The sequence below is a fragment of the Gorilla gorilla genome, chromosome 1, assembly GCF_029281585.2.
Source record: "Gorilla gorilla gorilla isolate KB3781 chromosome 1, NHGRI_mGorGor1-v2.1_pri, whole genome shotgun sequence".
In the NCBI taxonomy this organism is placed as follows: domain Eukaryota; kingdom Metazoa; phylum Chordata; class Mammalia; order Primates; family Hominidae; genus Gorilla; species Gorilla gorilla.
Window position 1 is genome coordinate 19,212,019 of NC_073224.2, and position 10,160 is coordinate 19,222,178.

The window sequence follows — 10,160 nt, forward strand, 5'->3', positions numbered from 1 at the left end:
TGAGCTCCGTAGGCCAGGGATCCTCCCCTTCTGGGCCATCTCCCCACCCTGGGCCACATCCGTCACTGGGCAGTTACTTACCTGTCATCTAGAGCAGTTCCCATGCAGCTGTGGGCAGGCCCCACCGCGAACACCAGGGAGCTTCTAGAGTGCCTGTGTGGGCCTGACCCATTCCTGCCACCTCACCCCTGCCCTCCTCGCTTCCCAAATGCCTAGAGGTTGGCTTTTCCCGCCACTGCCCCAACCCTGAAGCAGACGAGTGTAACTTACAGGAGACCTCAGAGGATAACTGGGGACTAACGTGGTCCTCCAGGGAGTGCAGAGGAGGGAGCTTTCACCTTACATGAAAAAGCTCTGCTTGCCTCAGAGATTCTGGCTCTTGATCCCTGTCCCAAATGCTTCCCCTGGCTGGGAATCACTGTCCTAAAGCTGGAAACAGCCTTGAGGGATGTGAGGGATGTGTTTGGGCGGAGCAGCCGCTCTGTGGATGAGCATTTGGTAGGGTGGTTCTAGGTGGGAAGGCAGGTAGCCTGGGATGGGAGGGGGAGGCTCATGGACAGTATTGGGTTCCCCACTCCCACCAGGACCCCTTGGCCCCCGTGGAACCCCTTCTGTGGAAGCACAAGATGCTGGAGCGGGACCTGGAGGTGCAGGCGGGAAGGATCAGTGCTCTGGAGGCCACGGCCCGCGGCCTGCACCAGGGTGGGCACCCCGAGGCCCAGAGTGCCCTGGGCAGGTGCCAGGCCATGCTTCTGAGGTAGTGGTGGCTCTGGGGTGAGGGGTGCTGTGGGCGGGCTGGCACAGGCATCTGGCATCCCGGTTCTTCCCTTCCCACCCTTCCACTACTTGGCCCAGGCTCACCAGCCTTGTCCAAGGACTGAGGTAAGATGCCGGGGGTCCCCACCACCCCTGGCCCTGCAATGTGTCTGCCTGTTATGGACATCAAACACCACGTGGCAAATCCCACTTCCTTCTTCATTCAGTCGAGATCAAAGGGAGTTTAAAGAGAGGCTTACGCTAGGAGACCAAGAGGAAACCAACTCACGAAACGGAAGGTGGCAGGGCACAGAGGTCAAGCATCAGCCTTCCACAGAGGTCAAGCACAGTCCTGAGTCCCTGTGCTGCCCACTAACGGCAGGACTCAGACAAGTTCCTCCTCACGGCAGCTAAGCCTCACATCCCGGGCTTTAACGGCTGTGATGAGGACGAAAGCACGGTGCTGGCCCCACAGGCAGGCTAGCAGAAGTCTTAGCTCATCTAACTGAAGTTCAGACACAGATGCATGTGACCTGCATGGCCCATGAGACCCCAGCTCTGCAGTTTTTTTCCCTGTAAAAGCTCAGCGGGTTTGGCTGCTTCATGCAGCTCCTCAGACTTTTAGATCAAGGCAGATACGGTCAAAAGCCAGATCCCAGACTGGTGGGGGCTTTTGTCCTTCTCAGAGAGCCGATCAGAGAGCCAACCAGCACCCACAAATGCCATGGCTCCTTGTGCTGGTGTCCTGGCAGTGGTCGGGGCCACCCCCTCTCCATTCTTGCAGGTGGACCACACCTGGGTACCTGTGGAGGTCTTTGAATTAACAGAATGCAAACTTTGCTCTGCTGGTCTCTGTCACCACCCCCTCCCCCAGTCACCTTAGGTGGTTCCTGGCAGGCTCAGCTTCCCCCAGCACAGTGCCACCCTGACTTCCAGCCCCTGGCTTCTGCCCTCCTGCGGGAGGCAGATCGTCCCCCTGTGCTTGTGTCTGCCCCAGTTTCCTCCTCTCATGAGGTCACACTGGATTAGGACCCACCCATGTCACCTCATTTTCACTTAATTACCTCTTTTAAAGACGCTGTCTCCAAAAACACTTCTGGAGTTAGGCCTTCAACGTAAGAGCTCAGGGGTACAGGCTGGGTGCAGTAGTTCACGCCTGTAAACCCAGCACTTTGGGAGGCCGAGGTAGGTGGATCATTTGAGGTCAGGAGTTCAAGACCAGCCTGGCCAACATGGGGAAACCCTGCCTCTACTAAAAATACAAAATTTAGCTGGGCATGGAGGTGTGAGCCTATAGTCCTAGCTACTCGGGAGGCTGAGGCAGAAGAATTGCTTGAACCCGGGAGGTGGAGGTTGCAGTGAGCCGAGATTGTGTCACTGCACTCCAGCCTGGGTGACAGAGTGAGACTCTGTCTCAAAAACAAAAAGAAACTTGGGGGTACAAAATCCGGCGCATAACAGACACAAATACAGAGGGGGAGTGCAATGTACCTTTATTCCAAAGGAAACTCCAGACTCGGAGTATATTCATACCCGAGAAAGCCTAGGCTGGACGGGCACCCCACCTGGCCCCGGGGGTGGCTCCAGGCCCATGAGCCTCTCCTCCTGGCAGGAAGGAGGCGCTCCTCAGGCAAGCCGGGACCCGCCGCCATCGCTGCCTGGAGGAGCTCCGGCAGCTGCAGGCCTTCCTGCAGGACTCCCAGGAGGTTCGCCTCGCTTGGAGAGGGAGGCGGTCATGGTGGGGAAGGAGTCGACCCAGGGAAAGGCCACCCTTCCTCTGGGGTATCCCAGAGGTCAGGGGAAGGGGAAAGCCCTGGACAGCAGGCCTGTCCTCCCCACGTGCCCAGGTGGCTGCATGGCTGAGGGAGAAGAACCTGGTGGCCTTGGAGGAGGGTTTGCTGGACACAGCCATGCTGCCAGCACAGTTACAGAAGCAGCAGAATTTCCAGGCGGAGCTGGACGCGAGCATGCACCAACAGCAGGAGCTGCAGTGGGTGAGGCCCTGCAGGCAGGAGGGTGGTGGGACAGCTCTCCAGGCAGAACACAGGACGGTGCCCCAGAGCTGGTGCTGAACGGTGGCCAACGTTATCCAGTACTTTCTGTGTGAAGGCACCTGGCTAAGCGGTTGTTTAGGCAGAAGTGTAGTGAGAAGAAGTTGCTTTCCGGGTGGGGGCACCCTCTCCAAAAATGGCACCTTTTCAGTAATTTTAAAGATAACATTTTGATGTGAACAGGACATAGCCACCAGTCCTGTGAGTGAAGGAGTCAAAACATAGCCACTTTGAGACAGGGTCTTGCTCTGTCACCCAGGCTGGAGTGCAGTGGCAAGATCTCAGCTCACTGCAACCTCCGCCTCCCAGGCTCAAGTGATCTTCCCAGCTCAGCCTCCCAAGTAGCTGGGATCACAGGCCCACACCACCACATCCAGCTACTTTTTTGTATTTTTGGTAGAGATGGGGTTTTGCCATGTTGTCCAGGCTGGTGTCAAACTCCTGAGCTCAGGCAGTCCACCTGCCTCAGCCTCCCAAAGTGCCGGGATTACAGGAATGAGCCACTGTGCCCAGCATAGCACTTTTTAAAACATTCTCTTTTCCACCTGCAAAGGCAGGTCCTGACCCCAGGCTGGCTCCCTCTGATATAAGTCACCCTGCTAAGCATTTTATATGACTTATCTCATTTAAACAAAATAACCATTATTTTCTCTATGATACGGATGAGGAAACTGAGGCTTAGGTAAAGAAAGTCGCTCAAGATCACGCAGCTGGACCGCAGGGACTCTGCAGCTCTAGTGCTGGTGCTCAGAGTCAACACCAGGGCCCTGGTACCGGCAGTCCTGAGTCCACAAGGTGTGTTTCATGTTGTGGCTGCAGGAGGGACAGAGGCTGCTGCAGGGGGGCCACCCAGCCTCGGAGGCCATCCAGGAGCGACTGGAGGAGCTGGGAGCACTCTGGGGTGAGCTGCAAGACAACTCCCAGAAGAAGGTGGCCAAGCCCCAGAAGGCCTGCGAGGTGAGGTTGTGCAGGCCGAGGGGTGGCTGGCCGGGCTCCAGGCCACTCCCCTCCTGCCTACCTCACTTTCTACCCTAGGCCCTGCGTCTGCGGCGGGGCATGGAGGAACTGGAGAACTGGCTGGAGCCCATCGAGGTTGAGCTGAGAGCCCCCACTGTGGGCCAGGCCCTGCCTGGGGTGGGTGAGCTCCTGGGCACACAGAGGGAGCTGGAGGCAGCAGTGGACAAGAAGGCCAGGCAGGCTGAGGCACTGCTGGGCCAGGCCCAGGCCTTTGTGAGGGAAGGCCACTGCCTTGCCCAAGATGTGGAAGAGCAGGCCCGGCGGCTGCTTCCGAGGTAGATCCACCTGTGCCCTCAGCTTCTCTTCCCTGCCTTCCTGGAGGGACCCCCACCCCTGCCCTCTTAACTGATGTCTTCTCACTTTCTCCCCTTGCCCATGGTGAGGGCCACAGCTGGGTGATCTGTGTCACCAGGTATCCCTAATACTGACACCCTGGTCCCTGCCTCCCTTGGTCCCACCCTCCACCGCTGCAGGTTCAAGAGCCTGAGGGAGCCCCTGCAGGAGCGCAGGATGGCCCTGGAGGCCCAGAGCCTCCTCTTGAAGTTCTTCAGGGACGCCGACGAGGAAATGGCCTGGGTGCAGGAGAAGCTGCCTCTGGCCGCTGCCCAGGACTAATGGCCAGAGCCTGAGTGCGGTGCGGCACCTGCAGGAGCAGCACCAGGTGTGGGCCCACCCGGGGAGGGCCGGCCTCACACGTGAGCAGGGCTTCTCAGCCAAGGAAATGGCACTCTCTGTGGCCCAGCCAGGAACTCTCTGCCTGTGGGGGCTTTTGGGATGCCCTGGATTCTTTGGGAGTCATGGGGACAGGGAACTCCTTGGGGACAAGTTAGTGGGGTCCCGTGAAACTTCAAGCACAACTGTGGGAGTCCCCCAAGGGTCAGCAACATCCGCATCCTCCTGCCTCCTGCCTCCTCCCCCACAGAACCTGGAGAGTGAGATGAGCAGCCACGAGGCTCTGACCCGGGTGGTGCTGGGCAATGGGCACAAGCTGGTGCAGGCTGGGCACTTTGCCGCCCACGAGGTGGCCGCCCGGGTGCAGCAGCTGGAGAAGGCCATGGCCCACCTGCGGGCAGAGGCGGCGCAGAGGCGGCTTCTGCTGCAGCAGGCTCAGGAGGCCCAGCAGTTTCTGACTGAGGTGAGGGGAGTGATGGGCAGGGCACAGCGGGCAGGCCTGGAACACAGGGCGAGTGCGGCCGGGAGGTAACTCCGGGGCTCCTGGCCTGGGCACCTTTCGTCTCCTCCACTCAGTGGTCTCCTGCCCCCAAGGGCTTCCTTCCACATGTTTCCCAGAACACAGCTGCTGGCTGGGTTGGCTTTTGTCTTTTTTCCCTCTAGATCAGTGGTTCTCAACCAGGGCTTTACATGAGAATCACCTGGAACCTTCACTTGGACGATTATAGCTCTTACTTCAGAATGGTGAATACAATTGTAAAGGAAGAAAAACTGAAGTAAATGAAGTAAATAGGCTAATAAATGAAAGGGAGAAACACTGCAAGGAATATTTGCTAAAACTTGGTTTTAAGTGACAAAATCTATGCCTGTGAACCAAGAATAAAATGTCTATTTTGCATGGAAAAAAACAATCACCTGGACCCTTTACAAAACACTGCCGCTCTGGCTGTGTTCCGGACCAGATGAGGCTGCTTAGGAGTGGGGCCAGGCCGAGGGAGCATGACAGCTCCCAGGTGATTCCCCTGTGCAGCCAGGCTGAGAATCGTGGCTGTAAATCCTGAGCCCTGGAGGGTGCCCCGGGAAAACGGATCTCCACTCTGTCACCCCCAGCTCCCGGAGGCGGGATCCTGGCTGGCTGAGCGGGGCCGTGTCCTGGACAGCGAGGACATGGGCCACAGTGCTGAAGCCACACAGGCCCTTCTGCGGCGGCTGGAGGCCACCAAGAGAGACCTGGAAGCGTTCAGCCCACGCATCGAGCGGCTGCAGCAGACAGCAGCACTCCTGGAGAGCAGGAAGAACTCAGAAAGGTGGGCGGGAGCCACACCATCCGGGAAGGAGCAGAGAGAAGCCCTCTACAGAGATGGCAGGAGACTGCTCCAGCCTGGAAAGGAAGGGCTGCAGTCCAGACTGTCGCTCTCTTCCCACAGCCCCAAGGTGCTAGCCCAGCTGCAGGCAGTTCGGGAGGCCCACGCAGAGCTGCTGCGGAGGGCAGAGGCCAGGGGGCACGGCCTGCAGGAGCAGCTGCAGCTACACCAGCTGGAGGGAGAGACCCTGCTCCTCGACGCCTGGCTGACCACCAAGGCGGCCACCGCCGAGTCCCAGGACTACGGGCAGGACCTGGAGGGTGTCAAGGTGAGTCACTCCTGAGCAAACCTCACGGGGAGTGGGCAGAGGCTGAGGAAGGCCTGCCTTGGGATGAAAGGGTTGCTGGGGAGTCAGCAGAAAGGAGCCTGGAGAGGGTGTCCTAGGGAGGATCCCGATGGTTCCAGAACCTGGGCTGAGGGATTTCAGAGCCATCAGAGTCTGCTGAGCTCTTCATGAGCTTTGAGAGCTCATGATACCATCTCGAGTGATCCTGCTGGGCCTCACACCTTTGCAGGTGCTGGAAGAGAAGTTTGATGCTTTCAGAAAGGAAGTGCAGAGCCTGGGCCAGGCCAAGGTGTATGCCCTGAGGAAGCTGGCAGGCACCCTGGAGCGGGGTGCACCCAGGCGCTATCCCCACATCCAAGCCCAGAGGAGCCACATTGAGGCCGCTTGGGAGAGGTTGGACCAAGCAATAAAAGCCTGCACAGAGGTAGGTGACCACAGGCCGGGCCGAGCTAAGGGGTGTCAGAGTCTTCAAAAAATCCCTCTAAGCCCTCCCTACCACAGGCTTTGGTTCCAACAAGACACACACCCTGCTGGCCTCAAGTGAATGCGCCTTCTCCCTCACCTGCTCAGCTTTCTTCCAGGAATTGGCTGCAGCCCAGGATATTCCATCTCTGTAGGTCCTGGGCTGGGGCTGCCTCCTGAGCTGACCCTGTCCCCCAGCCCCATGAGAGGCACTGCAGGTGGTACTGCCAGAGTCAGCCAGATCCCCGAGAACCGGCCTGCTCCCTCACGTGGACCCAACACCTCGCGTCTGCCTTTCCCTGAGATGCACACGAGGCCCTCTCCTGTCCCCGCCCTCCCCACCCCCTGGCCTGCCGCAGACCCATATCATCACGTTCACTGAGGGCTGCAGCATGGAGGATGGTTTCTGTACCTGGGGACACATCAAGCCCCGTGGTCCTCCTTGTTCAAAAGGAGGTGGCCCAGAAGGCCATGTCTCCAGGGAGAAAGGAATCCTGGGAGCAGAGAACAGCCCTGAGCAGGTCCTTTCTCCTCTCCCAGAACTTGGCTGCAGCCCATGAGGTCCACAGCTTTCAGCAGGCAGCGGCTGAGCTCCAAGGAAGGATGCAGGAGAAGACGGCCCTGATGAAGGGAGAGGATGGAGGCCACAGCCTGTCATCTGTGCGGACCCTGCAGCAACAGCACAGGCGCCTAGAGGTGAGGCCCACGCCCTGCAGCCTGCCTGTCTGAGCCCCTGCCCGAAGGCGGTGGCTGAGGGGACCTATCTCAGCCCTCCCACCCCAGCCTGCTTCAGCCTCCTCTCCAGAAACCCAGATCCTTCCCCGAGGGGCCCTAGGATTTGGCCCAGCTTGTGCAGCAGAGTGGAGGTGGTTCCTCAGAGAGGCCTGGTGCTCCTGAATGCAGAGCACGCATCGGCTCAGTGGGGGGACTGAGGCCTGATCTCATGCTCTGGTTGCAGAGAGAGCTGGAAGCTATGGAGAAGGAGGTGGCACGGGTACAGACGGAGGCCTGCCGACTGGGCCAGCTACATCCTGCAGCTCCGGGGGGCCTGGCCAAGGTGCAGGAGGCCTGGGCCACCCTGCAGGCGAAGGCCCAGGAGCGAGGCCAGCGGCTGGCGCAGGCTGCACAGGGCCATGCCTTCCTCGGGCGCTGCCAGGAACTGCTGTAGGTGTCCTACCTCAGCTGCCGGCTCAGCTCTACCCTGTGGGGTGGGGGTATCCTGGCTCTTGGGGGAGCTGGACCCTCCCTCCCCTGCTCCCCAGCCAGCCCTGACAACAGCTCCCTTCCCTGCCCCACAGAGCATGGGCACAGGAGAGGCAGGAGCTGGCGTCCTCCGAGGAGCTGGCTGAGGACATGGCGGGGGCTGAGCAGCTCCTTGGGCAGCATGAAGAGCTGGGGCAAGAAATCAGGGAGTGCCGCCTTCAAGCCCAGGACCTGCGGCAGGAAGGACAGCAGCAGGTGGACAACAGCCACTTCATGTCCGCGGAGGTGTGAACTCAGAGGGTGGGCCTGGGGTTGGGCTGGGGATGCAGCCTGATTGCCCAGGGCCTCAGGGCCCCTCACAGGCATGGAAACCAGCGGGAAAGGAAGGCTGGGCGCAGGCAGGGAGAGAGGCTGGGAAGGGGCAGGTACGGGTCTCACAGCCTTCCCTCTGCACTTCCATTAACACTTGGCTCTCCAGCCCTGCCCTGCCCATGGTGGGAGCCCTACCCAAGCTGTCACCCATAGCAGCCCCTCCCCACCAGGTGACAGAGTGCCTGCAGGAGCTGGAGGAGGCTTGGGCCCTGCGCTGGCAACGCTGTGCCGAGAGCTGGGGCCTGCACAAGTTTCGGCAGAGGCTGGAGCAGGCTGAGGCCTGGCTGGCCTGCCGGGAGGGCCTCCTGCTGAAGCCCGACTATGGGGTGAGTGGGGGTCCTGCCCCTTAGCTGGCTACCAGGCTCTGGGCACCCCCCAAGCTGGGCCTCACCTGAACATGCTTATCCCCAGCACTCAGCCTCAGATGTGGAGTTGCTGCTGCAGAGACACCAGGACTTAGAAAAGCTGCTGGCAGCCCAGGAAGAGAAGTTTGCCCAAATGCAGAAGACAGAGGTGCCGACTGCCTCGGCTAGGGGCTGAGGGCTGGTGGGGGAACAGTCCCTCTCAGCCTGCAAGTCAGTGTCTCCCAGGGCACTGAGTCCTCACCCGGCCCTGCCTTACCTGCTCCTTTCCCTGGCCAGCTGCAGTGGTGGGAGAGGCACCGTTGTGGACTGGGTGTGAGCCTCCAGAGCCAAAGCTGAAAGAGCTAGTGATGGGGAGGCAGGCCCCTCTGACCGGGAGGGCTGGGGGAGGGGAGGTAGACGGGAACCTGAGGTGTGGCTGGTCTCCCTGACCTGGCTCACCTTGCCCACTCCCCAAGATGGAACAGGAGCTCCTGCTGCAGCCACAGGAGCTGAAGCCCGGGAGAGCTGGCAGCTCGCTGACATCCTGTCAGTGGAGGCCCTCTGGACACCAGGGGCTAGGAGCACAGCTGGCTGAGACGAGGGACCCCCAGGCAGGTGTCCCCATGGGGCTGCAGGCACCCCCGCCGTGGTCTCCCTGGAGCATGCAGTGGGGCTGGGGCTGGGGCTGTGGGGGTGAGGGCCCACATCCTGGAGCCAGTGCTGGGAGCCCGGGCACAGGAGCTGAAGGTCATTAGGAATAAAGATGGCTGTCTACAGCCATACCACCCTGAACATGCCCGATCTCATCTGATCTTAGAAGCTAAGCAGGGTCAGGCCTGGTTAGTACTTGGATGGGAGGAATAAAGAGAGCAGGGGGCAGTGGGTGCCTTGCCCACCTTCCTGAGGGTGCTGGTCCTGACATTTCTGGGCCCCATCTTGCATTTTCAGGATGCAAAGGGTACCCCCACCATGGAGGGGTCTTTGGAGTTCAAGCAGCACCTGCTGCCTGGCGGGAGGCAGGTAAGTGCCTGGAGATTCCTTCTCCAGGCAGCTCCCCACTTGCAGCAGCACTTGAGTGGCTCGAAGAGCCATCTGGGCCTGGCACCCTTGCACTGTGAACTTGGGCAGATGCCACCCCCCACCATGCTGTCCAGGCAGTTTGGCTCCTTGGGACCCTTCCCAGCTTCTGCCACCGCCCCCACCTACCCACCCCCCCAGGAGGTGCTGGGATTCCTCCTCCCCATCTGCTCTTCCCCTTCCGCTTGGTTTCCCGTCAGAGCCCCTCTGTGGCTTCCCTTTCCCCATGGGGACTTTGGTCTAATCCACTGCTTTTCCTGGGAAGCTCCACACACACGGTGAGGCGTGGACAGGCCCTAGCTCTGGCTTCCTGTGTGTGGCTCATGCGACCTTCCCACCTCCTCTCCACAGCCTAGCTCGAGCTCCTGGGACAGCTGCTGCGGGACCTTGCAGGGCAGCTCTCTGAGCCTGTTCTGGATCAGAGGATGGCAGCGGAGGTACCAGGGTGGGGTAGGGGAGATGCAGACATCAGGGTGCTGGGAAACAAGGCAGAGGGGCCCCAGGACAGAGGGACCCCACAGGGAAAAGCTGAGATGGCCGCAGTGACCCCTGCCTC

The 10,160-nt window shown here is 60.2% G+C and overlaps 1 protein-coding gene across 1 annotated transcript in view; it reads left to right on the plus strand.

The window, feature by feature from the left end:
• Positions 1-10,150, plus strand: part of LOC134757776 (spectrin beta chain, non-erythrocytic 5-like) — a 29,762-nt gene extending 19,612 nt beyond the window's left edge. The window contains 21 exon segments of the mRNA XM_063702227.1: positions 585-757; positions 2,369-2,462; positions 2,604-2,750; positions 3,627-3,764; positions 3,843-4,099; positions 4,298-4,436; positions 4,438-4,485; positions 4,747-4,959; positions 5,607-5,803; positions 5,924-6,128; positions 6,376-6,570; positions 7,149-7,304; positions 7,567-7,772; positions 7,907-8,096; positions 8,354-8,509; positions 8,595-8,696; positions 9,004-9,138; positions 9,476-9,547; positions 9,956-10,016; positions 10,019-10,049; positions 10,126-10,150. Of these exon segments, the coding sequence (XP_063558297.1) occupies positions 585-757; positions 2,369-2,462; positions 2,604-2,750; positions 3,627-3,764; positions 3,843-4,099; positions 4,298-4,436; positions 4,438-4,485; positions 4,747-4,959; positions 5,607-5,803; positions 5,924-6,128; positions 6,376-6,570; positions 7,149-7,304; positions 7,567-7,772; positions 7,907-8,096; positions 8,354-8,509; positions 8,595-8,696; positions 9,004-9,138; positions 9,476-9,547; positions 9,956-10,016; positions 10,019-10,049; positions 10,126-10,150 (2,940 nt within the window).
• The last annotated feature ends 10 nt before the right edge of the window (positions 10,151-10,160 follow it).